The 27,784-nt window shown below is 39.2% G+C and overlaps 1 protein-coding gene across 3 annotated transcripts; it reads right to left on the reverse strand.

Annotated features, from left to right (window-relative positions):
* Positions 1–2,086: 2,086 nt before the first annotated feature.
* Positions 2,087–27,540, reverse strand: MDM1 (Mdm1 nuclear protein). 3 transcript variants are annotated; one of them, XM_065668534.1, is made up of 15 exons: positions 27,455–27,540; positions 26,855–26,960; positions 24,190–24,557; positions 23,623–23,757; positions 21,268–21,405; positions 19,384–19,517; positions 17,133–17,232; positions 11,867–11,905; positions 11,325–11,500; positions 9,626–9,904; positions 8,297–8,445; positions 8,039–8,169; positions 6,759–7,017; positions 5,586–5,654; positions 2,087–3,409 (listed from the first exon to the last, which is right to left on the reverse strand). In XM_065668534.1, the coding sequence occupies exons 1-15, from the start codon at positions 27,470–27,472 to the stop codon at positions 3,303–3,305; spliced, it is 2,208 nt and encodes a 735-aa protein (XP_065524606.1). In that variant the 5' UTR covers positions 27,473–27,540; the 3' UTR covers positions 2,087–3,302. The 3 variants fall into 3 exon arrangements, with proteins under 3 accessions (XP_065524606.1, XP_065524615.1, XP_065524625.1); XM_065668543.1 differs by lacking the exons at positions 26,855–26,960; positions 27,455–27,540 and having other exon boundaries at positions 23,623–23,695; positions 24,190–24,270; XM_065668553.1 differs by lacking the exons at positions 19,384–19,517; positions 26,855–26,960; positions 27,455–27,540 and having other exon boundaries at positions 24,190–24,279.
* Between the last annotated feature and the right edge of the window lie 244 nt (positions 27,541–27,784).

Raw genomic sequence — 27,784 nt, forward strand, 5'->3', positions numbered from 1 at the left:
AGAAGGCTGATGCACTATGAAAGTCACTGGAAACTGAGACTCTGGAAAGAAATTAAAGCCCAGAGCCACAAAAAGATGCAAGTGCCTGAATACTACTTTGCTGCTACTGTAGGCATTCAGCTAAATCCTAAAAACTCTCCACATGCCCAGAGTCATCCAAACCTCTCCAGAGGAACTGCGTAAGTGCTGAGAAAGGTGCTTCATCCCTCCTGCTGAAGTCATTCCACCCTAAGGGATTTGGCCTCAGAGAAGAGGAGAAGGATGCCAGAAGGAGCACAGCTTCAGGAATAGGAAGAACTTTGTTCCAACCCCTAGGCCAACAACCATTTTTATCAAGATTAAACAGATACCAAGAGCTCACTTCTCATTCCTGCAGACAGGCAACAGCCTTATTATCTAGCAAGACGGAAAGTTTTTGAGAAGTGACTGTAATCAAGTCTGCTGTTTGTGGCCTTGCTGGGGGAATGCTTCATTGGCAGGAAAACTGAGTAAAGGAAAGCCTTTCCCCAGCTGGCAGTGGTCAGTGAGGAAGAACCAGCTTGTTTACTTGTAAAGGTGGTTGAGAGCTGTGAACCTCCAGCAGCGAGATTCAAGAAGCAAGTACACCCAACTTGGGAACAGCAGCTGAAGACATAATTCAACACTTACGGACTGGGAACATGTAAAACTTGACCTTAAGTTGACAAGCTCCCAAAGCTATTTATTCCTTAGATGTACCTCCTATTGGCAATTGCCTTCCTCCTTATTTATCCACTTCGTCTCTCCACTTGAAGGCTTCTAAGATTTCCTTCACAGAAAACAAAATACATTCACCACACAGCATGCACTTCTAATTATTAATAAAGGGTGCACTTTTGAACCTTTTCTCCATGTTCAGCTTGCTGGAAAACACAACAGGAAGCATGTTTGAAGATTGGTCTGAAACATTCAGAAAAACAAAACAAAACCCCCCTCTTGAACTAGGTAACAATAGCAGAAGGCAGGCATAAATCATTTTACATCTGCCTTGAAGACTACAGAAGAACACCCTTCAGAAGCTCTGCACTAGCATTACTCGAAAATGGTATTTTGTCTACATTTGCCTTAAATACTTCTATCCAAAAGTAAAATCTGTTATAAATTTCAGGTAAAAGACAAGATTTGTTCAGATGGGAAATAATGTCACAATGATGTGTAAGACACCAAGGGCTTCCATTTTTATCTCTAAACGGAGTTTGTATCCCCATGCAACAAAAATTACCACCCTTTACCACACCTATTGTCGCCCTGGAAGAAATCAATATGCACATGCCATACAGCACACATCCAACAAATTCAGAGCTACCTAGATGCACCAGATTCATAGAACCATAGGTTAGGATTGGAAAGGACCTCAAGATCATCAAGTTCCAAACCCCCTGCCATAGGCAGGGACACCTCACACTAAACCATGCCATGCAAGGCTTTGTCCAACCTGGCCTTGAACACTGCCAGGGATGGAACATTCACAGCTTCCCTGGGCAACCCATTCCAGGGCCTCACCACCCTCACAGGAAAGAATTTCTTCCTTATATCCAATCTAACCCTCCTCTAAGTTTTAACCCATTACCCCTTGTCCTGTCACTACAGTCCCTAATGAAGAATCCCTCCCCAGCATCCCTATAAGCCCCCTTCAGATACTGGAAGGCTGCTATGAGGTCTCCACGCAGCCTTCTCTTCTCCAGGCTGAACAGCCCCAACTTTCTCAGCCTATCTTCATATGGGAGGTGCTCCAGTCCCCTGATTATCCTCATGGCCCTCCTCTGGACTTGTTCCAACAGTTCCATGTCATTTTTATGTTGAGGACAACCGAACTGCACACAGTACTCCAATGCTGCAATACTGTAAGCAAAATTGGCATATATGCTGTTGCAATGTCTAGGACAAGTATTTGTAGCCATCATAATTCCAAGTATCAACATATCTAGCTTTAGTAACTTTCTGAAAACCAGAAATGGGGCAGCTTCTTGTCTTTAGAAAGTCCACAAATATTCCAGCTGAAGAGGTAAAACAGAACTGAACACAGAAGTGCCAATATAATATGTTCCACAAATTTAGCCGGCATAACTTGAGTAGAAACAAATCAACCATTTTTATTTTCAGTAATATGCATACATAATTGTATACAAAATCAAAATGTACGTAAATGTGTACAAAATTCAAGTTGTTCTTGTATAAAATTTTCAAATGAAGTAATATTAACACCTGAAGCTACACAAGAAGAACTAAACTGCCTGCTAGCCACCTATTTCCTCTACTTCAAGTTAATTTGTTTCATCTCTTAGAAAGATAAAACAAGCTGTCAGCATAAATCATACTTTTCACTGTGACAGTCACAACAGTATGTCAGTCTCCCAGAAACAGGCAACTAGGAGAGGTAATTAAAACATCAAAGTCAGGAAAATACGTTCTTCTGAATTTACTTTAAGAGATCAACTCCTCCTAAATACCTGAGTTTGAAGTGGGGCTGGGGAAGACCACTGCATAAGGTTGCTGTTCCTAGAGAAGTTTAAATCAGCACTGAACAAGGATCTTTTCCACAAAAAAGACAAATGTTCACGTAAGTACCTCTGACAAACTCAACTCTATTAGTCATCCTGGCCAAAAAAACTGGACAGCAAACAAACCCTAATACTTTGTGTCCTTTTCACAAACTCCTGTATGTTCCAAGTTAGCTTCATTTAAAAAAAAAAAAAAAAAAAAAAGGATTTTTTTGGTAACAGGTTAAAAGCTGTAAGCAGCAACAGCAACTTTTTGTTACAGCACTATGTTACTGTATGAATTGTCAGTACAACACAAATAAATATACCACAATTGCCTTTAAGACAGCTGATTAATATCAAGTAATTGAGGCATTTCATGAATGATGGTGTTGCCCCTAAATACTGCCCTCAGGTCATACTGCATGACTACAGCAGAAGAACTTGGCAAGCTACACACAGGTTGCATAAAAAAAAAAAATAATTATCTTGGTTTCAAGAGGTGTCACTGTAAAAAAAAAAAAAAAAAAAAAGAAACAAAGAAAAAACAAAACCCAAACCACATGGCTGTTGTGTCATAGTGAAGATGTAACTCTCAGATATAAAGGACCCACATTTTCAACACTGGTTTAAATACTGAAGATTTAAATTGGGATGGCAAGTCCTAAACCTTGGGCCATATTAGTGCTAAGTGAAAGGATGCTGCATGGTATCTACAAGCACAATTTTTTAAAAATGTACACTACAAACTATAAAAAAATAAATCATTTTACAGAACAGTTTCTATACAACAGGTGGGAGAGATTATGTCTTGCCCCAGAAATCCTTCCTCTTCTGAGCTCGTTCCAGTATCCGAGATGCAAGCGAGCTAGATGCTGCCGAGCGAGCAGAGATCTGAGACAACCTGTCATCTGTAAGGAAAGCAACAAGGGGAAAAATAAATAGGAAGATTAAATATACCTATTAAAACACAGTTGACACTCACGGCAGACTTCAAAAGTGCAAATATTTTTATGCCCTCTTTCACCATGGGTGCTAAAATAGTACCACAATGCACCTCAATTTTATTACTTAGTAACTGACATGCTGGAGAAGAATCTCACTAGAAAACTATTACAACGCTAGGTAAGTTTAACATAGCTACATGCCCAGTTCTTGACAAACTCCATAATGAGATCCCTATGGTCACCTGGGAATTCCCAGATTCTCCAAGTCATCTCTGCATTTACTTCCCTGCATCGGAAGATCTCGGAAATCGTTCCTCTGCCACTGAAGTCTGTATAGCCTGGACTCTGATTATAACACCTTCATGAAAGTAACTCACTGCTCCAAGCAAAGCAGACAATCTTAGAATAACATATGACTAACTACCATAACCTGTGCTGCAAAAAGAGCTCTTCTGCACACCACAAGCTGTTAAAAGAAATGTGTCCTATGAAGAAAACAGGAAGTTTAATACAAAGACAAGAAGCATGTTTTAAAATTGTACTTTTGAAAGGTCTTCCTTTTGAATACAGGGACTACTTTCATCCAGCAGAACTCTTAAAATTAAGCAGCCTGGATGCTGCTTCTCTGATAAAGCACTACATTATGCTACTGCAGAAATGCCCTCTATGAACAATGACCTTAATTACACCCATTCTCCAGCAATAGGTTAAAAACGACTGTATCACTATTTTCGAGCCCTCCCTGGGGGGAAACAAAACAAATTTCCACAACTCAACCCAAACAGAACCTGTACTTTGCCAGTGTTTCAATTAACTTTGTAGCAGCATTTGTAAATTCCTGAAATACAGTGATCCAAGCAGCCCATAACAGGCTCATACACTGTGCATAACAACTATATTCCCATGTATGAGAAAACTGCTAACTGCACTTCTGCAGACAGACATGTCACTGGAATAACTCCCAGGTTTGTATGCACATGGACAAATATGGACATACGAAATACCTGTGAGCTGGCACACTTCACCTGTTTTGGAAAGCTCATACATCATCACTCAGCTCAAAGATAAAAAATTAAAAAAAAGAAACAGCAGTTATAGCATTTAGCCTGTGTGCAGCAAGCTTGTGGGAAGCTGCAGAGTACTATAGGATTTTGTATGGTTTATGTAGACACACAGATGCTTGGCTGAGCCATCTGCACAACCCACACATTTTCCAGATAACTGCAATGAGTAAAATAGAGAATCAGTCTCAACCTTGGTTAAAACCAAGGAGCAAACAAGCATAAGGGCTACAGAAAAAAGCTTTTGGTTGGCTTGGGGTGTATTTATAAATAAACTGCAATCAGATAGGAACTTGCTCTGCCCATACTCTAAACCAAACACAGGTGATTGCAACTAGCACAACACCACACCAATCTCAACCTCATACACCATGCTAAGAAACAATATACAGCAGTAGCTCAAGCTAATGAGGCTACAGTGCCTTTAGTTGACTCACACTACTGAAACAGTTTGTGTCTGCCCACAAAAAGGCCAAGATGCACTGGTGGGCTGTGCACTGGCTGCTCCTCCAGATAAAGTTTACAGTAAAGAGAAAAAAAAGGCTAGAACAGCAATCAGAATAACAGGATGCCATAAGTACCCCTAACAGTCTGAGCAGAGGAACAGCTGCGAAAATTCAAGTCAGAGGAATCATTTTATGCTGCCTATCTGGTGCTGAAGTCTTACAAGCAAAATCTTTATCTTAAAATTTGTGGTACCTTTTAAGTTGCATCCAAAGTTACTGCAGCTGTGAGCATTCTGCAGTGTGTTTCTGCTGCTATTACACAAAGGCTTAAAAACATGCAGGGAAGAAACAATTTTAGGTGGAGAACTGAGCAAGCTGCAGTAACCGTATTGAGCCACAATGGTCTATTTAATTTTTGGTAGCATTTATACCTTCATATTCTGCTTCAGATTATTAGGATGAACACTTTCACATTGTTTTGATGAAATATAATACAATGCAGTAGTTATTCATGCAAACACATAAACCAGTATGAATTACTGCATTCAGAAACCTCTCACATTAGTGCAAAAGTTAAAATTAGTCTAGGTAATATACATATGACATACAACAATACTTCAGGATAAGAAGTACCTTCATCATTATAGTTTCCTTCCTGAAGAGGTAACTGGAATGATCTCATTTTTGGATTGCCAACATTCCCTTAAAAAAAAAAAAAAATTAAAAAAAAAAATCAAAGGAATAGCTTTTCATCCTTTCAAAATAGACAAAGGATAATATTTCATTTTACAACATTTAAAAATGTTGCAACATTATTTCCAAAACATGAGTCTTATGAATAGAAAACATACAGAAAACTCCACCAGACTCCTTTAAACTGAGGTAAAATAAACTTGTTCTACTGTATACTTCTCAAGGTACCTATCTTTGTGTAGATACTACGTTACTTAGTGAACTGCATTTAGTGAACTCGAGGTGCAGAGCTAGAACATAGCACCGATTCTAACCTCCTTCTGAGGAAAGTCTCTGGATTTCACCATCCCATTTAACCTGACATCTACTCATTCCATTCTAGAGCAGAAATACTACTTTAGTTTGGCTAATCCTTATAATGTAAGGATTGAAAATTGTGGAACCTTAAGCAGCTCTAGAAAGTCGTTCTGGAATGGAGTCAAGCACATAAACTTTGACTAAGAAGTTAAGGATTCTTTTATTTGTCACATCCCCAGTGGCCCTTAGCATTGTTTAAGATCTTCGAATTGTGCCAGCACAAATTCCTCCTCAGTCAAGAAAAGGCTTTTCTCAATACCCAATAAATCATCTATAGATGGCTTGTTTCCATATCCTGCAGAAATATTTAAGGAGCTTATCTCTCAGATATCCACAACTCCTGCAAAATAATACTATACCATAAAGGTACCCAGTTACATACTGCTGTTGATAACTGCAGCTGGAAAAGCAGCACAGCATCTAGTTGCAGCATAAAAAGATTAGAAACTACAACTGTTGATGCTAAACCAAGTTAATTTTCATCATGAGTAAGTACTTATTAAAAATAATAAGACAAAATTAGAAAACAGACCACTAGAATACAATGATATTAATGGAATCTGAAACTAATGTGGAAAGTTGTACACATTTCCACAGCAAGACTAAACAAGTAGTAGAAAAGCTTTTGTTTACAAGCATCACATTCTTCATAGAGTGTAAAGCAACAATCTCAGCACTCTCTTGGCCCGAGCATTGCACTGTAGCCATTCCTATCCTGCAGCACTCTAACATAGCCAGTTAATACCCCAAACCCACCATTATGCTGGAATTCTGGATCTTTGAGAGTCCCTTGAATACGACAAGAAGAACTCCAGCAAGGGATAGAACAGCTTTTGGCTGTCTTCTGCACATGAGGTGTAGAGGAACACCCTTGATGGGCTGAAGTAAAAGGAGCTTGCTGATCAGAAACCCTGTTAGGAGGCCACTGTTCCTGTCTAAGTGGCAGAGGATCCAAGGTTCCCAGCCCAGCAGGTGGAGAGGTAAGGAGTGGCACAGCTTCCACTTCCGCATCAGGCTAAAACACAATAGAAAGAAAATAATGAGAAAACAAAAAAACAAAAAAACCCAAAAAAACCCCACAAAAAAAGCCAACATTTCATATACAGCCTTCCAGCAGAGATGCTCACATACAGAAAATGTTGGTTTAACACTGTTACATTACACTTCTCATGATGGCACTGGAAAAGTAAGTATTTCAAGCTTGTGAGACAGCTAAAAGAAAATCCATTCCTAATAACGTGGTTTGAAAGTAATCTAGGCAGGTCCAACCAAAAGCTGATTTGCTTCACAGCAAAAAACTATTTTTAGATTTTAAATCAACATAACTACCTCCTCATGCAACTGTGTCTGCTTCTACCACAGAACATACTACAGGGATGTACGGAGCAAAATGCTCGTTGTCTTTGTAGAACACAGACTAAGCACAACTTGACCTAAAAAAAACCCAACCAACCAACCCACAATTTTGAGAGGAAGACAGTTAAACGACTCCTAAATGTTTCTATTTTTCTTTTATCGACGATGCAAGCTGCAAAGTAAAAGAAGCACAGAAGTAAAGGAAAGCAAGAATGAAGCTATTCTGGCACACATTGTACACAGGCACCTAACCCTTCTTGAATTTCTTTCAAGTCAAGGAATCTGGACTGTGCCCTATGTCAGTAACTTTAATGTGGAGGGCTGGTTTTTTTTTTTTGTTTGGGTTTGGGCTTTTTTGTGTGTGTGTATTTTGTTGGGGGGGGGGGTGTTTTTGTTTGGGGTTTTTTTTTGTTTTGTTTGAGGTTTTTTTAATAGATCCTGTGCATGTAGCAGAAAAAAGCAAAATGGAGCTCATCCAGTCTTACTCCAAAAGCCTCAACTCCTTTGCCTGATGCCCCCCAACAAATTTTTCACTCAGACATCAGCCTTTACTCGTCACAGATGCTGAGAATTCTAGAATAGTAGATGACAACTCAAGAAAAAAAAATAATTAAATATTTGCTAGTAATTAAAAAGCATATTCCAAAAATGCATAATTGTAAGTCTCTTTTGTGGCTCACCCGGAAGGACCTTCTTTTCGAAGCTTCTCTTGCACCTTGCTTAGCTGAAGAAGGGTCTGCTCCTAAACCTCGTGTTCTCTGCTGTGAAGATGAAGACTTGAATTTAGGAGGAGACACTAGAACCGCACCTCCTGTTGCAGTGGAGAAAATGAAAAACACTTTATTAGCTTAAATAATCTAACAAATTAATTCATACATGTCTTTTTTTTTTTCCCTTTAATTCTTGAAATACTACTTTGCATTTAAAAGTCTTTTTACCAACAGCTGGGGTAGTGAGATCATGATGAGTTCTCTGAGCTCCACCAAGCGCTCTCAGCTTCGGGGTTGGAAGCCTGCCTCCTGTCCTTGAGGATACAGAAGAAGAATCTGACACAGCTGCAGAAGAATTCAATACTAAGGCATTCACACTAGAGAAAAAAAAAAAAAAAAAGGGAGAAATGATTAAAGGATTAGCTAAGGACTCAAGAGTCTTGCACTTGAGCTTTTTGTTTCTAATACATTCCTACAATGAAGCCTAGGGCAAGACAGTTGGGGTCATAAAACACCAAGAGCCTGCAGCCAAAACATCTGCTTGCAAAGGGAAGTCCTGGATTCCAGCCCTGCAGTCTTAGTTTATGTCATTCTTTTTTATGCAACTGGGTAACATATATAAATTGTCTCAAGCTGCAAACGCAGGCTCCCTCTGTCCCAACAAACCCTGAATGTATTGCTACACAGTAGCAGACTCAACAGGAGAGCTGGAAAGAGCACTCACCCAGAAAATCTTAGAACTCAGTTGCCACCTCAGAGGGGGGAATGCGGGTTTGACTCTTTTCAGTCAATGTGGTAGAACTGAAACCAAGTATCCCACATTTATGCGACTGCTCTAGCCTCCAGGTTATTAAATAAATCAGCAGTACCACTTCTGTCTTCTTCCTCCAGACACATGTCAAAAGGAGGTGGGGGCATACTCACACTGTGCAAGGAACCTGAACCTCTCGCGGCATGCTAGGCACACTCTGGGGACATTTAGGCAAAGAATGCCTCATTTCTAGCTCTCAAGCAGACTTACATAACATGCAGGGGTTAAGCTGCTCTGCATGGCCAACAAGCTTGGTTGGGTTTTGGTTTGTTTCTTTCCTGGGGAGGGGGCAAAGTTCAAGAAAAACAGATGCTTAAGTAGAAGACTGGCATGTATTCGATCCTTTCAGTCCTATCAATCCTACGTGGTCTGTCTGAAAGAAATTGTGAGCTTTAATTTTCAGTACACTTGGCTGCTGTGTAAGGAACAGTGTAAGAGGCCCATATTGCAAATTTTATCGTTTTGGAAGAAAAACCCCAAAACATTAGAACTGCTTGCTTCTACAAACTTCTGTCCTGCAAGTTAGAAATCTCCTACTCCTAACGATCGATCCATTCTCATCAACCAGCCCAATGCCTTGGACTTTCTCATTTCTTATCATACTATTAAAAACAAAAGTAATGTCACACCAACTTATGCTCTCTTAAGTAAATCTGATTTTAAACCAAAAATTAGTTAACCTACAAATTTCTGAGATGTTAAAGGAAGAGATTTTATATATACATCACAAAAATGTTCACTGTTACCCTTCTATTTTCTTGTCTTCATTGGCATTTTTATTGTTTTCTTCTAACTGCTGAGCCACAACTGCAGCTTGTTCATGTTCTTTTTCTCCCTCTTCTGTTGATTGCTGATTCTCCCTTTCTTCAGTACCTTCTTGCTCACCCCAAACTAAACGCCTTTTGACCGGAACAGTTAAAGCATCTGACACATCTTTTGTCTCAGTGCTGTCCTGGTGTGGCTGTTTCCTTGAGTCAGGCTGCTGCTGCATTTGTGGGCTTGGTGAAGTCTCCTTTTCGGAAACTCTAGGTAACAAAGAACACAGTGTTTCATAGCATTGATTTGCATGATATACACGTCTATTTGCATGATATACACGTCTATGTAGAACACATTTATCCAGTTCAGCCTTTCTGCCAAAAATATATCTCAGATATTAAAAAGTAGTAGAGTTGACATGATAAATGGTTAAATTTCCACTGAAGTTCTAACTGACGTTTAAGCACAATCCATCTTCAAACAAGACTCTGCGAAAATTCTTTTTGGATTATCATTTCAAAAAATGTAATGTAAAATTAGGGCTCTATTTCCAAATTAAACAACAAGTTAGATTATCAGAAGTGCTCAAAAAAAAAAAAAAAGTTTAGTATAAAGGGACATCTGATAGCACAATTTTGAAAGGCAAACAGTTCAGAAGACTCCTCTCTAGGCACAACTTTTTGAAAGTGTTAAATTCTCAACTGCTCACAGAAATCAGTGCAAATTAGCCCAGTGCACAGAAATGAGATCAGGAAGAGGATCTGCATTTCACAGGCAAAAAACCAAATCAATAAACCAAACAAATTACACCATACTCAGTATCACACACAGTGTAATAAATACCCTTTTACATGTAATCCCCCAGCCCTTATTAGGGCATGCAAACGGGTAGATCTCTCACACAGAAGACAAGTAGTGCACATATGGCAGTGTAAGTGGTCTACAGACACAGGCATCCAAGGCACGGTTTCAAATATCAGATCTCAAATAAGACAAAAATGGCTTTTTCTTGTCCTCCTTCCTTCAACAAAAGTCTGTACCTTTTACTAAAATACCAATTCTGAATTTTCCTAGCGGTATCGGCCAGTTCTGATGGCCTTCAAAGGAAGAAAATGGATGTACACCATTCCAGTTCCTAAACCTTCATCTTGGAACTAAACAGTGTCTAAGACTCAACCACTAGATTAATTAATCCTGACAAGAACACTGGTAACATCTCAATAGGCAAAATACATTTCATACCATTCCAGCAGAAATAGTATTACTTCAGTATGACTCATAGTGAAATTCCTCCGGACTTGATGAGACAGACTAAGGTTGCCACACTAAATATGCATTTGTGGAGAATTATAAAGGAGCAACCTTCTCTCCTTTCAGAAGACTGGACTGTACCCCATTTTCCATTTGAGCACATATCAACAGATGTATCTATGAAAAGGTAAATGCCTGCATCTGTTCTAGAGAATTTACATATCACAGAACTGTAGAACAGCCAGGTTGGAAGGGTCCTCTTAACACCATCTGGTCCAACCTCTGGTGAAAGGGGGCCTAGATAAGATTATTGAGCACCCTGCCCTATCACATCTTGACTCCAGTCAAACATCCAAGATCTCTCAGCTATGCTGATATTCATCATTTTGCTCCATTTCAAAGCTGCACTATAATAGGCAGGAATAACAACCTTACCCGGCAAGATCTAGTGCTCTGATGTTGTTGCTGATGCCTTCTTCTGAACTTGAACTTGAGGACACATCCCAGAGACTGTTATTATCAGACAGGATCTGATTGAGATGGTCTCGGGAGAAGTGAGTTCCCTCTACTCGCTGCCTGTACGCCTTTGCTCTTTCTCGAAGTTCTTTCACCTACACATCAAGGTTTCGTAAGTTGCATGTTTGTTTAAAGTTCACCAACAGGCTATTATAAAATACTTGCATTAGCTAATAGCAGCTACTGGAGAAAAGCAAATTACTTATAATACAGAGCCATCCACAGTACAAACATTGCATGCTGCAGTAAATGCAACAAAGAGAAAGCAAACACAACAAAAGGGTGTATTTAGTAAGCATGTTTGAGCCATGTCACCAAAGCAAAATTGTCAATTATTCATTCCAAGAGCACAAAGAGCTATGTAGCCACTACAAATAAGTTTTGTGCTGGATTCTAGTTTTCCCACCAGCACTTAGATACAGTGCTCCAAACATCAAAACAGGAACATAGATGCAACCAACCTCCATATACCACATGGAATTTAGGGTGTTTTGAGAAGCCTAAAGAGAAGAACACAGAATAATTTTAAAATTTCTTATTTTTCTCTCAACACTTTATTGTTGTTACCATTCTTGTAACTTTACTTCATTCTAAGTAAGAAATTAAATACTAAAAGCCTACCAGCATAGCTCTATGCTGCCTCCCTGAGATTCAGTAAAAAGCTGTAAAACAAGTACATCAGTACTAGTGTTTCACCAGTTTTTTGCCAGCCTGGAGGAAATTAATCTACATTTCTAAGCATTAACACACAAAAATACATTCACTGCTAGTTTATGATTATTTCAAGTCAACAGATCTATGTGCATGTGTAATACTAAGTTTCTACGCTGTGAACATAGCAACTGTCTCTAGCTACATTAATTTTAGCTCAGCGAGGAGCTGATGAGAATTCTTGGTGCTATTTTATCTAAGACATAGTATCAAAACTTCCCTTGTAGACTATCAGTAACTAAGAATGAGACACAAAGCTCTTCAGATGTCAGGTTTAGTCTTAAAAAAATAAAAGTGAAATTCTCCAAACATTATACTCTTAATTATGCACAATCACTTTCATGGTTAAAACTACTTAAACACTCACACTGTCTTCTGTCCTTCACCCAAACATAATTAAAGTGAAGGAAGAAAAAGCAACAACAAAACTTTTATGTTTAAATTATTCAAAATAGCTCTGTAATACTTTGTGAATTCTGGCTCACTAAAAAATGGTTCACAGGAAGCATTTTCTCAAAGAGCAGGAAAGTAGTACTGACACTTCCTCTAGCACATTTTTATAGCTTTTCTAATTTATTCTTCCTTCATGACAGACTTCACATTGTTCTTCCTGCAAGGAAGAGTTGGGCCAAATTCCACTAAACCCACTAAAAGAAACTAGATGCAGCAAACAGAAATTCACTTAGCCCACACCAGCTAACATCCCATAATTCAACCTGAGAAGCTTCCAAAAACCAGCCCATTAAAAATATATGCTTGTCACTTTACAAGTCCAGTTTAAAGTCTCAGGTGCAAGTGATTTACTGGATTATTCACTTGAAGTAGAAGAATGAAAAATTAATTATGATAGCCACTACAGAAGGAACATAAATCCAGAGCAACAGGACATTACAGGGAGGGGAAGAATACTATGTCTCCAGTGAACTGTAAAGAAGTACAAAGGACAACCATCTCCTTCAGTGACTCAGGGGCAGCATTATCTCAGAAGGACACAGGCCCCAGAGCCCCCTACTGTGACTATGAATTGCCCACATTAATTTTTCAAAACCATAACTTAAAGAAGATTTCTTCATTCAACTGCTGGACAGCAGCCCTTAATAATATATTGTAGAGTAGCAGTCTAGGAGTAATAGCTATGGCTAAGGTCATACCAGGATTCTATTATGGTATGGTAATAATTGGTATTATTATAGACCTGCTGGAGCAAGTCCAGAGGAGGGCCATGAAGAAGATCAGAGGGCTGGTGCACCTCCCCTACGAAGACAGGCTGAGAGAGCTAGGGCAGTTCAGCCTGGAGAAGACAAGGCTCCAGGTACCTTCTAGTAGCTTTTCAGGACTTGCAGAAAAATCCAGAGAGGGACTTTTCGCAAGGTCACATAGGGACAAGACAAGGGCGAATGGCTTTAAGGTGACAGAGGGGAGATTTAGGTGACATATTAGAAACAAATTCTTCACTGTGAGGGTGGTGAGACACTGGCACAGGATGCCCAGAGAAGCTGTGGCCGCCCATCTCTGGCTCTGAGCAACCTGGTCTAGTGGAAGGTGTTCCTGCCTGTGGCAGGGGGGTTGGAACTGGGTAATCTTTAAAGTCCCTTCCAACCCAAACCATTCTATGATTTGCCTGTCTGGGATCAGAATTTAAGAAAGTTTACTTTGGACCCAAAGTTACCCATGTGCAGTCGCAACTAAGAGAGCAACCAGACTGGGTCAGAGCTTATCACCTAATAACCACTTACATCAAGTAAGAGTTGTTCTGTAGGCTCCTTCGACAGGGATGTCAAGAACCCACAAGATGTTGAGGTTAGATACAGCTTTGAGGACCATTTCATGTCAGTGCACTAGTATGGGAACAGGTATGGAATCATGTAGAAACCAAAAGGACTGTTGGGCAGCCTATACCACAAATGCCCAAAGTACTTTTGTTGCTGTATAATAAAACTGATGCACTTGACACTTTTTTTCAAGTTATGCAGACTTTCATTAATCTGCTGTTAACACATTTCTTAACTGGCTGGATTCTTTCTTATGTCTCAACTGTGAACGAAGTATTTTATTCAGACCTACTATTTTAGCCATACTTGATGTCATCTTGTAGTTCTTAGAACAAAAGTACTGATGGATGCTGCAAATGAAAAAAAAAAAGCCTGGCCAAGAATTGGGTCTATCAGGATTTTTATTCTTCTATTAGAAGTTTTAAGAGGCAAACCTCGTTTTCTTCCAACCTCTCCTGAAAACCAGAAAGTTCCAAGCTTTAACCATGCTCCTTGTTTCACTACCGCCACAAAAAACTTCTTATTAAGAACTATAACCATCAATCATACATATAAAAATATTAACAAGACAATAACAAATTAAAAAAACTCCATAGAGAAAAAAAAAAAATCCTACACAGTAACTCATTTACACAAGCTAAATATTATTCTTTGTCTACTAGGAAAACTAGTTTGATAAGCTGTACTGGTTTTGGCTGAGATAAGGTAAAATTCCTTATAGTAGTTCCTATGGCGCTATGTTTCAGACTTGTGCTGAAAACAGTGTTGATAACACAGGTATGTTTTCCCTGTTGCTGAGCAGTGCTCACACAGAGTCAAGGCCTTTTCTACTTCTCAGCCTACCCCACCAGTGAGCAGGATGCGGGTGCACAAGAAGCTGAGAGGGGACACAGCCAGGACAGCTGACCCCAAATGACCCAAGGGACATTCCACAACATATGGCATCATGCTCAGCATATAAAGTTGGGGGATGAAGCAGGGGACATTTGGAGTGACAGTGCTCATCTTCCCTAGTAACCACTAGGCGTGATGGAGCCCGACTCTCCCACAGATGGCCGAACACATGCCTGCCCATGGAAAGTGGTGAATGAATTCCTTGGTATGCTTTGCTTGCACAAAAAGCTTTTGCTTTACCTACCGAACTGTCTTATCTCAACCCAGGAGTTTTCTCACTTTTACCCTTCCAATCCTCTCCACCATCCCGACACAGGGGAGTAAGCGAGTGTCTGTGTGGGGCTGCCTGCTGACTGGGGTTAAACTATGACATATGCTCACAGGCATGGGACTTCAAGTCTAACAGACAGGAGAAATTCTGGTAAGTCCAATTACAAAATGCCTCTTTTATATGAGCTCATATTAGGATCTAATGTAGGCATGCATACATAAAAATGTGTATGTAATCAAAAATGTGTAATTTAAGCACATTTGTCATCAATAAAATACTTATTATAGTCTTAAAATTAATTTGGCTCATCCAGCTATCCACCACAACTTCACTCAGAAGGCCCTAAAATCTTAATTCTTTAATTGTTCATGCCTACTGCCAAGTGACTTGTTTCCAGTTTCCTGCAATTCCCTTGTCAGCAAGAAAACCTCCATGGAAAGTCAGACACATCCTAAACACTTATCTAATGTGTGATAATATACTGGTTTCCCATACAATCTAATTACATGCTGCAAAAGTCTTTGGAACTAATGAAAATCTCTGAAATGCTGCAAATCTCTGAAACCTAACTCATAAAGGATCATGCCTGGTAAAGCAGAACATCCATTGTCCACTTGCAGTTTTCTCATTCTCTCCCTTGACTCCACTGCAGTGACTCCTCCCAGCTGGCTGTGCCACAATCTATTCCAAGGCAAAGCGTCCCTTTACTTGCTTACTAGTCAGTTGCTCTTGAAGCTGAGCACTGCTCCTGACTGTTTTGAATGTTACTGACACAGCAGCCAGTCTCCAAATTAAAGTCTTACATACCAGAAAAATGACATAATCTTCTACAGAAATACACTGCATACCACTTTCTCAGGCTGCATGCAATAGTTCAGAATATTCTACAGCCTTAGTTACAACAAACCCAAACCATATAGCAATACATATAAAAAAATAAAAAAATGTCACTTGTTTTTAGTCCTCCAACATCATCTTGAGGCTGTTTTCACAGAATGGATTACCTTATGCATGCATACACAAAATCTGATTATGAATCATCGCATACTATGCTATAGTCTTAAGACTCATTTTGCACTGAGTATTTAGCCTGTATTAAATATACATTTCTTGTTGCCTAAAATTACTTGCTAAATTAAGTCCAGTGAGAAACAGAACTGAATGCTACATTATTCCTACAATTGTCAGAGAATGTTATTTGCAATCTCAAAGCCCAACACCATAGAGCCATCTGTTCCAGTTCTACCTTACACATCAGCTTGGTACCAGCTGACAAGGAAACTCATGCTTTCAGGTAGTAGCACAGCATCTCATAAAGGCTCCATAAGCTGTGAGAAGCCTAAATCAATTCAGTGAAAACTAACAGTTGCAGAACTAGCTCTAGCAGCTTCTTAGCAGGCTGCTAACAGTACTGATTTTTTAGGAAATCATGTGCAATAACACTGCTAAGAAATCCTATGGTACTGAAGCCAATCAGCATTTTCAGAGTTCTGACAAGGGAGTTCTTACATAACACTGATCACAGTTACGGAACAATCTACAAGAAAATACTTATATTGGCTGAAACTTGCAAGAGAAATTCTCAATCTGATATTGTGCAGGACTGAATTCAGCTGACTGCTTTTAATGGATTCAGCATGGCAAGCTAACAAACTGAGCCTGACTATCAACCTGACCTAGGCTGATACATATACTGGCATTTTCCTTTTATTCCCTTGGAATCGCTTATCATCCAATTCTACAATTTGAAAAATTCTGCTTGTTAAAATCTGGCTTAACATCAATGCTGATGTTATATGCTCCAATACTCTGTTCTGAATGATTCTGACTGTAAGGGAAACAAAACTCCTCCCTCACTTTAGATGTCACATTTATATATTCTTTCAGTCAGAGCATCTCCTCTTTTTCTTACTATATATTATACTGACTTGACGGAACCTAATTGCCTTTGTATACTCACCTTTGGGAGTATTATAATCTCAAAACTGTATCTTATGAAAACCACAATTCAAAGACTTTTGCATCTATAAATCAAAATAGAAATCATACTCGGGCTTCAGGTTTTTTAAGAATACTCACCTGGTTGGAAAATTTACTCCGAATACGAGACCATGCTCCATCTTTGTAGAAATACTGGGCTGGAGACAGAAATTTTGCCCTATATTCAGTGTTCATCTTCCTAAGAAATCAAGAATGAGAAGAGGAAAAAGAAGACAGAAAGAATAAAGCTTGATATCCAGAATACTCTTTAAGAACACTTTTAAAGTTATATCAACAATCATAAGTATACTTGCACTTAAATGCCAGGGCTAAAATGTGACAAACAACAATTCATCCATAACAACACAACTAGAAAAGTGAGAAAAAGTCTCTTTCGCAGTTGGTGGCTCTTCAAGTAGTTACTCTTCCTGATTTTTTTCCTCACAGCCCTTCTGTCAGATGCTTTTGCCCTAACAGCCAAATCAGCACAACACAATATACACATAAACTTCAACTACTTGAATGCAAAGTGCAGCATCTTGGTCTAAGTCACTGATGGTAGTGCATTTAAATAAAAATGCCTGGTTTGGCACTAATGTGTCTGAGACATTTCCTTCTATGAACTCCACTCTAAAGGCATTCTGCATATGGGTGGGGTGAACTGTTTGGGCTAGAAACATCTGACTACCAGAACAATGGTCAGTATAATTCATCCATCTCCTACTGGCTTTGATTTACAGAAGGCCTCGGTACTTGAAAAGATGGATCCATTTTCCTTTCTGCCACACACATACAAAGAAAAATTAATATCATCTAACCTATAGCAGGCAATAAGCAATACTTCAAGTCTTCAAGCACTGAACTGAGAATTTATCAGCTTAAATCTGAAGAGATTTTTGGTTTTAATCTTGCTTTAAAACATTACTAACTTTAATATATTCAGCACTGAGAGAAAAAAAACTCTTTTTCAGTCCTTCTTCAGAAATGGATCATAAAAGCCTGAAGTCAGAGAGTAAAATGCACCTTATAAAAAGAAACATATCGATGAAAAAAATACCCAAACACTTTATGTTCAACATTTCTTTCAATACACCCCTTTCTTTGAAACTGTCAGAATTCCTTCAGTTTTGGTTGCAGAATTAATGAATTAGCTCAAAACCACATCACTGCCTTGTCTTGATGCCAGTCACTCTGCTGCAAAATCAGGCCACGCAATGCAGCTTGCATAAGAAGTGACAGTCCTGTCTGCATATTGAGAACTTGTACATTTTGACAGCTATCTGCCCAGTGAATGTTTTGGAAACTTTTGTCTTGTACTACCACATCGAAGGCATAAGAGGCAGAAATTTGTCCTTAAATGAAAAGAAGCCATAGCAAAATATCAAGAACTTTACACACTACTCAGTGCAAAATTGACTATCATCTTCTACATCAAAAAGCTATGAAAACCAGAGTTGCAGGTTTTAACTGTACTATCTCCACTCACTTTTTCATGAAGAAGTTTTATGAAAATTTTCACAGAGAAATTTTCACAGAATTTTGAGTGATCGTTTTGTAATTATCTCCCAATATCCAACAGCATTCAGACCTAGGTAAGTCTCCTCTCCCATCTTTAATCTAACGCCTAAAATCTAACAGAAAGTGAATGAAAGCAATCACTGGGACATACATTAAGCACAAAGGCAGAAGAGATGAACTAATTTATGCATTTAAAAACCTGCATCCATTCTGGGCTTTTATTTCTCTTGGCGTATCTCAGATGTGTGGAAAATGGAAACGAGTTCAGTTCCTGAAATGTAGGAATGTGGCAAAAGAAAAAGATACTTTGATAGCACTCAGTAACATATAATTTAATTTCCATGCTTGTCAGATTACCCTAAATGGGACAGATTTCTCTACTTCCCTTTACCTCATGTGTTTGCTTTTGTTAGTCCAGGACAGATGCTGATACAGACTAGAAAAAGCAGACATCGAGTACAATCATCACAGTTTTAAGGCACGAAGTAAGCACAGGAGAGCAGTTTAAAAGGTGAATACAACTTCCAAAGCACTCACTGAAAGTTTAGCTGCACTGCAACAATTTAATGTCATTCATGTTAAATGTATTAATATTATTGCATCAGAAGGTTCAACTAAATGAGTATGATTAGAAAGCTTCCACTTCCACTTCACAGAGAAGCAGATGGAAATTTACAACAGGTTTGGATGTACCCACATGAAACTCAATCCCAGCACTGCAAGGGGGCATTTGCTTCTGAGACTGCAGCATGGCGTGGTTTCGTCCATCCTTCAAAGTACTAGGCTCCTGTACACCTAGTCACTAGGCTATGTTTTCCTATTTTATACATACCCACGACTTGTATGTAAAGAGAGGGGCTTTGGATTGATATGTTGCTTATTTTTTTGTTTAGGATGTTTCTGTTCTGATTTCCCTTGTTTTGCTGCATCTTCTGCTGGCTTTTGAAACGGTTCTTCCCTCTTACTCTAAGGCAAAGATAATTTTAAAAATACCACATTAGCTATCAGTCTGAATCCCCCTGTATTCCTTTTGACATCAAGCTTTCACAAAAAGTACATTTTTAGTTAGCTGCTTAGCGCACTTAATACAACCAAGAATATTACATTCCTTTGTTAGTACAAACATAAACTAGCAAAACACCAAAGCTAAGAACCTGACTGCAACATTCAGTTAGTTAGATGATCTGTTCTGTACACTTGACAAAATGAATTTAACACAAAATACATAAATAAAATAACACAATACCTGTGTATTCTAACCTGAGCTGTGTAAGACTTAACATGCGTATTTCTGGAATTTGTAATAAAAAAAAAAAACGAACAAAAAACTAAACACCAAACCTCTTAGCTTAATAATGAAGCAATATAAAGGAATTTATTATAAACCAAATTTTTAATTTGCTGTCATTCTCATTTATAAAAGGTTAAATTGACTTGTTCAATTTTCACATCAAAGATAGGTTTTTTCCTCGCATATTTTATCCTCTCAGAAATCTCACGCATGATTTCTGATTCTGCAAGAGACCTTCACAGATATTATTCAGATACAAGGAAAAAAAAAATTTAAAAACCCAAAACCAACAACAACAAAAGAAAATCCCACCAAAATTATAAAAAAAAATTTTCCAAGACCAGAATACAGCTATCAGTATAAACAAAGAGTGTTTTAGACACTCCCATCAAAATTCCCTTCTCATATATTCTCTTCCTTCCCTTTATTAGCTCTCTTGGGAAAACGTAACCTGAATTTCTAGTATTAAAAACACAGAAATGCTTCCTGAAAGCCTCATGTCATCTTCTAAAAGAGGTAAAAGGAGATATAAAATTCCTTATTCCCAGATGAGATTTAAATCACTGGGCAGGTCTCAATTTCAAATTACGAAGCCTCCAAGTCAACAATCATCTTTATCTTTGAATCTGGTAAAACAGCCAGAACCATCATTCCTAAAATCTCATTTAAGTCTGTCTGAGCCACAGCAAGACAAGGAAATGCAAGACCTCACACAATCATATTACTTCCATAAAATACATTTTAATGTTTTGAACTGAGTAACAAAGCCTACATAGGCTACACAAGGTCCTGTTACAGCCTTGTGCTAAATACAGTTAATTACCTTTCTACCTTTCAACTTACCAAGGCAAAGGGAAACAAATTGTAACCCTTCCTCTACGTTTCTTCAAATTGCAACTATTGGCTGAAAATCAGTTCTAACTGTGGCATCTTTCATACATCAAAATATTTGGGTTTTATTCACACTGCGTCTGATTTATGAGATCCAAAAAATTCCAGACACCCCCATTCAGCCCTCCTGCATACCAAGAGATTAAACCAGTACCAGTAAGAGTACAAATCAGAGATTTACATTTCAGAAACTGTTCTAATGACTAAAAAGCAAGTTTCAATTTAAAAAAAAAACAAAAACAAAAACCCACTTGAAAGCTCATAAATTAGGGTGCCAGGAAAAACACACTGAAAATGTCACTATAAACTGAACAAATGCACTACAGAAACTACAGAATCCACTACAGAAACCCCATAAGAGAAAACAGAGCTGCAGAGGGTTATTGTTTTTAGCCTTTTATAGCAAAACCACTACTGAGTCCAGCTCTAAAATGTAACTAAAAAACTCAATATATGCTCACCCCTGCATTCTAGAAAAGAACAAATCAAAATGACAGAAGTATACTAACGCCTTTCTTTTAGGGAAATATTTACTTGTTCGCAAACCGGCAATTCTTTCTCTTCTGAACCACCTCTCTCTTGTGGACCATTAACAGAAGGAGACCTTTTGAGATTTCTCTCACATGCAGTTTCTGAAGTAATTGCAGGAGTTTTACCTGCATTCCAAATAACCTTGGGAAAGAAGAAAACAAACAAAGGTGTGATTTGCTTACCTTAAGGCTAAATCTTCAGAATCAGTTAACCAATTCATGCAAACACACTCACATACGAGCAGAGAGACAGTTGTGCACAAATACATCATGTGCAGACTAATTAACTTCTAGGACAAATTGAAAACAAACTACATCTGATAAAAACACATTTAAAAGTGACCAAGTCAGACACAGTTAAACCTATGATCAAACGCTGCTCTTACTGAAGTGCACCAACAGACTTTTTGCTCATTTGGGAAGACAGTTCACAGTTTCATATAGGATCGTATTTTTTCAAGCATATGCCATAACTTTTCTATGAGTCCTCAGCACATGTGCAGTCCATAAGTAACAGATAGCTGTTCTGTGTTTTAGAATTGGATGCTTAAGGCTTGGGTAATTTGAGCTACCCACTATTTTCCAATCAATACTGTATTATAAAACAAGGTAGAGAATTTGCCTAATATGTGATCAGGTATCATCTTATCATGGGGTGCTGAATTAAAAGGCCATGCCATATGTCACAAGCATACGCTTTCCACAGCTTTGCTATGAGACTTTAGGTCTGACTTATAACCTAACTTAGGTAACTGATATTTCCACAGAATCTCTTCAAGGGAAAGGTTTTGCCATTATTCAGTATTCAGATATATTCTCCATTATATCAACAAAAAACTAACAAATATCAGCTTGTTAATACGTATAATTTTTATCATGAAATTCTAATCTTAAATTTAGAACCTCCAAGCATTTATACATGTTAGGATTTTCTCTAAGTTTTATTTATCCTATGATTTACAGTGCCTACAGACTTACTCTTACAGCTTTTTATTCTGTATAAGCTGTGAAAAAAGTTTGCTCTTTTAGATTTTAGTCTTTCTTCTGAAACAGCACAATGTTCATAAGCTTCAATAATGAAATGTGTAAGAAAGCGTACCATTTGTAGTAATCCAACTAATGTATGTAGAATCATAGAATAGTTAGGGTTGGAAAGGACCTCAAGATCATCTAGTTCCAACCCCCCTGCCATGGGCAGAGGCACCTCACACTAAACCATCCCACACAAGGCTTCATCCAACCTGGCCTTGAACACCGCCAGGGATGGAGCACTCACAACATCCCTGGGCAACCCATTCCAGTGTCTCACCACCCTAACAGGAAAGAATTTCCTCCTTATATCCAAACTAATCTTCCCCTGTTTAAGTTTTAACCTGTTACCCCTTGTCCTGACACTACAGTCCCTGACAAAGAGTCCCTCCCCAGCATCCCTATAGGCCCCCTTCAGATACTGGAAGGCTGCTATTAGGTCCCCACGCAGCCTTCTCTTCTCCAGGCTGAACAGCCCCAACTTCCTCAGCCTATCTTCATATGCTCCTAGTGAAGAAACAGAAGACAAAATAAAAGCAGAAGTGCCCATCTTATACTGTAAAATGATCAAAAGCCAGGCTGACTCTCCTAAGTCCTGATCCGAGTAACAGTGAACTGAAAACACAAAGTAGTCTCACAACCAGAGTTACTCTTCGTGGTCTGATTAGAAATAGCAGCATTTCCAACCCTACAAAGTCCAAAAACTCATAAGATATATTAAAGTGCCACAAGAGTGTCATAAAATCAAAAGACTCCTCTTTTAAATATAAGTGGCTCTTATGAAAGAAAAAAACACTAGAGATGCACTTTAGGGCTCAGAAGTATATATGCACAGAGATAGAGACTGAATAAGAAACTGTGGTAACCCATAAAAGACAATGAGAATAAATAGTGAAACCTGAATTATTTCAGTGGCAAGACATGCTGTTGCAACACAGAACACCTGAACATGCCTCTGAACATGCCTCTGTTATTAGCTATATACTACCTAACATAAAAATGGTAAAAGTGAAGGGTAACATTGAGTAGGATCTTAGAGCTCCTAAGGCAAATTAACGCAAAAAGAAGAAAATGGTCTTGTTATAAAGGACAAAACCAGGCATAAGGAGAATGAGTAACTAGACCTGACTACAATAAAGAATAATAGGAAAACGCATCTAATTATACTGTACTTTTGTGTATTAAGGAGGAAAAAAAAAAAATCATGTAACAACATTCACGTTTGTCATTCTCCTGACAGAAGTGGAAGAAAGGAAATCTTGGAAGATAAGCAACTTTGCTGATACATACAAGAAAGTATTCATTTATTTTCTGGATTCTTTAAAGTTACCTGTTCAGCTGCAAGTATCGGTGACTTTTCATGAGGACTCTTCCAAACAAACTGGCTTTGATATTCAGAATTTCTGGGGAAAGTATATAAACGTGGAATATCCATGCCTGCTTTCCTCTGAAGGACTCTGTGAAGCTGAAAACAACAACAAAAAAAAAAACACACCACTAGTGGTTCCCTTTCCTACAATGTCTGGCAAGCCAGGTATCTTTCAATACACCCTTTCAAACCAACAGTTTGGGGGTTGGTTCTATGAATTAAACGAATGCAAAGTACATTTTCTCATTATGGCAAACAACCCCAACAATATAGAATTGGCTAAAACCTTGTTTAAGCGAAATCAATAGTGATGGCACACAAAGGGCAAATTCCTATTGACCTAAGTGGAACCAAAATCTCGTCTCTCAAGTACTGTTCTCCCAACAACAAAGCTACAATGTAGAGTATCAAAACAGAACTAAGGAGAGAGTAAGACAATAGAGGCTGATGTATGTGCATTAAATTCAAGTATCATATTAATAATTTCTAAACTGGCCAATTAAAAAAAAAATTTTAATCTTCCCTTACCCCATTACCCATTTTTTCTAATTCCTTTTTTGGAGATGAAAATGCTTCATTTTGATTTGGTGGAGCTGCAGACAGTGATTTCTTCATGTTGTTTTCTGCAAGGGCAAGAGCTGCTTCACCTCTCGAATCTACTGAAGGTGACCGAACTTCTGAGGGGAGTCTGGGTCCTTCTGGAGTTTCAGTATTTTCCCTGTTCACATCACGCACATCGTTGCTGTGGCCTGCGTGCAACTCTGCAGCCCTAAGAGCTTCAGTTTCAAGTGAGTCATTCAAATCACAATCGGCTGTCCATTCAAAGTACTTTGAAATCTGTGGATTATGGTAGGGCACCCTTCTCTTGGAAATGAAGTTTGGTTCTCTTGTGATTCCTGAAAAAGACATATTAGGTTTAATAAAAAACATTCTATTGAAGACTTAGTTTATTCTTGTAATAGAGTGATACTATAAGGTTATCATGCAACTTATTAGAAAAAAACCTATTTTAATATCCTTGAACAATGACAGCCTATGAATTATGGGCACAGCTGTGAAATTCTGCCTTTTTTTCTATTTGTGAATATCTTTCCTTTCCACTAAAGAGAGGCAGGAACATGGTGCTCCAGGACCATGCTGGATAAAACCCTATAAAGCAAATATGGCCACAGGGCAACCTTTCGCAAATTGATTCTAGCAGTTGAACAACAATAAAACCAACACAGCCAGTAAAAGAATGTGGTTAACACAGATACAGAATAACCAATCTGCAGTGCTAGAGTATGCCAGAAACATTTCTCATTACACATGCACAATATCTCTGAAGAGGTTCTTGATGATTGTGACAGGACAGTGACAGATCCTTATCCATGTAACACAACTCTGATTTAAAACCATCTCAGACAGCTGCTGACTTTTTACAGTATGAATACCAAAATAACTTCAAAACTGTAAAAAAGGCTGTGACAAAACCAGCTATCAAGTTATTTTAAAGAATTGCTGGCCTTGGCAAACATAGATGAAAATAAAATTACCATTTTAAGAATAGGATTGAATGACTGAAAGCATTTAAAGTGGGAAATCATAATCCAACTGTAAAGTGCTCAGCTGTGACAGAAAAAGAAGTGAAGGCCCCTAACTGACTAATGAAACACTTTCTAGGCTAGAGAGAAACTTCTATCTCATGAAAATCTAAGTAGAAAAAGAGAGAACAAACAATGGTGAAAGGTATGCAGAATGTTTGGACGTCTACCTACACATACTGGTAGTAGGAAACAATTCCAGTGGAAAAACTCTGGAAAAGTATCAGGGAGGAAGTCAGAGTACCTGCAGCTGTTAACTTCTTGGGGTGATGGTCCAAGTCATCCTTAAAACTGCCAACTATGTGTTTCAACTGGAAGAACTGGAAGTGAACTATCAATGACAATCTGCAACTTCTATGAGGTGGCAAGAGTGACATCTGAAGATGTAGATGGTTAAAAGGCCAGAAAAAAGGTGGGAATGAAAATGAACACAAAGATGTAGAAAAACAAGCATGAAAAGACTGCTACAACATGAGAAGGGAAAACTTCTGTATTTCTAACTCATGACTTTATTGCAAGTCTTGCAAAATTTGCAGTTTAGTTTGACTGGTAAAGAAGCATTGATTACAATTTGGAAAAGAATATGTTTAAATGTTCATAAGTTGTGGAACTTATACAGGTACCCATAGGCAGACCCACGTGCTAGGGATAGCAAAATTTAAAAAATATGTATTTTGCAGTAATGGAAAAAAGCAGCAATGCATATAAAGCATATTAATTAGGAAAATTAAATTATTTATTAAAATGTCTAGCATCTCAACTAAAAACAAACCCTACTCCCAGTGGTTGGTTCTTAATTACCTGGCTATAATTTGGAACGTTTATATTGTAGGAATGAATATACTGGACTCTCAATTACACAGACTGTGTAGTGCAGTTGCACTAGATTGCAAAAGTGCTACTGCAATAACTCCTATCTTTTACTTCTCCTTTTCAAAGCACTGCAGTTGTCATCACCCTCCAGCTTACTCCTACTCCTCAACTCCCTACAGGCCTTTGAATCCAGATGCCATTTCCTTTGTCTTCTACTTCCCAACCCTGCATTTTCCTGCCACAATAATGTCTACAACCCCTAACTCCTATATTATATTACAGCACCACAATCTTTTCCATTCAATGCTCATCTTGTTGTTGTTGTTGCTGTTGTTTCAGTTAGCTGTCCCTGTTAGTCTTCGTAACAATTTTACTTTATAGCAACTTTTCCCCAAGTCAGTCTCCTCTTACATGCAGAACTTTACTTAGTGTTTCCATGCTCCACAGGTAACCCAGCATCTCCTTCTACATACCCTGTATGGGTTAACACTACATGCATGCTTCACGTTTGAGACTTGGCTTATGCTGCGTGTTAAAAACCATGTATTTTTCGCGTTTTAAAAAGTAACACTAACATTAAAAGGCAGAAAGAATACGGCATCCAAAGACATACTCTAAATGATGACCAGGAATGTATCCTTACTGTATAAAGTGCACAAATTGCAAACGTTACCAGCACATTGCGGCCATGTATTCAATCACAGCAAACCTTTCGAGGCTTGCAGCCCCGCCTCATCCTTATCAGAGCCAGCTCAGATTTGCAATCAATGGGGCAGCTTTCCAGGGCACTTGCTTACCAAACTGATCCGACCGAAGTCCTGCCCACAAGGATTTCTGCTGCTCGGACGGGCTACAAAACTCGGGGGTTTTCCATTTGAAGTTTCTCTTATATTCACTCAGCCCCTGCAGCAAACAGAGAGGTGTCTGTCAAGTGACCGGCGCACATCCTGCTTCCCGGCGTCTGTTGGCAACAGATCTCCAACGGGAAAAACACCAAGGCCGCAGCGGGATTCAGCTATGCATGTGCAAACAGCCCCTCTTTACCTTCCCTCCGAAGAGCAAAAACTACTTGACTGCTATGGAGAAAAAGCGCGGAATAACTTCATGCACAAAAAGTACGCAAAAAACTTGTTTACATCTTTACGTGAATAAAGTTTCAGGAACAAACACCGCCAGAACCTGCTGTCACCGGCACGACTGAACCGTTTCTATCTTTATTAGCTCCTTAGGGCAAAGGTCTCCCCTTTCCCACCTCGCCGATGGCACCCTAGAAACGGCTGCACCCCCTCCCTCCTCCTGCCGGCCGCAGAGGCCCGCCGCGGTGGCTACTTCCCTCGCCCGGGGCGCGCACACAGGCACACAGACATGGACGCACACAACCCGCCGCGCCGCCTCACCCTGAAGCGCACGGGCATGGCGGAGAGCAGACCGCCGAGCCGCAGCCTTCAAACACCGCCGTTCCGCCGGCCTCAGCCAGCCCGCCTCGACCCGCCACGCCTCCCCTCTCCTCCCCTAAGCCTCGCTTCGCCTCACGGAGCTTGCGCGGCCGCCCGGCATGGGGCGGGGAGTTCCGCGCTTAGCGCGGCCGGCGCTGTGCGTCGCCGGTTTGCCCTCGGGGGCCATGTTGGCCGGGGGCGGTCGGCGTCTGTGCTCACAACGCTGCTGTCGGGCTGTGTTGGCTGAGTGCCGCACACGCGTTATTCGTATTAAAACTGTTCCCCTACCTG

This window comes from Lathamus discolor, chromosome 1 (assembly GCF_037157495.1).
Source record: "Lathamus discolor isolate bLatDis1 chromosome 1, bLatDis1.hap1, whole genome shotgun sequence".
Lineage (NCBI taxonomy): Eukaryota > Metazoa > Chordata > Aves > Psittaciformes > Psittacidae > Lathamus > Lathamus discolor.

Excerpts from the sequence above, each read along its gene's own strand:
- MDM1 (XM_065668534.1), bottom strand. Across the intron at positions 21,406-23,622 it reads CGATACTTGCAGCTGAACAG|GTTATTTGGAATGCAGGTAA; the intron begins GTAACTTTAAAG and ends TTCTTTCCCAAG. Across the intron at positions 17,233-19,383 it reads TCTTTACATACAAGTCGTGG|GAAGATGAACACTGAATATA; the intron begins GTATGTATAAAA and ends TTGATTTCTTAG.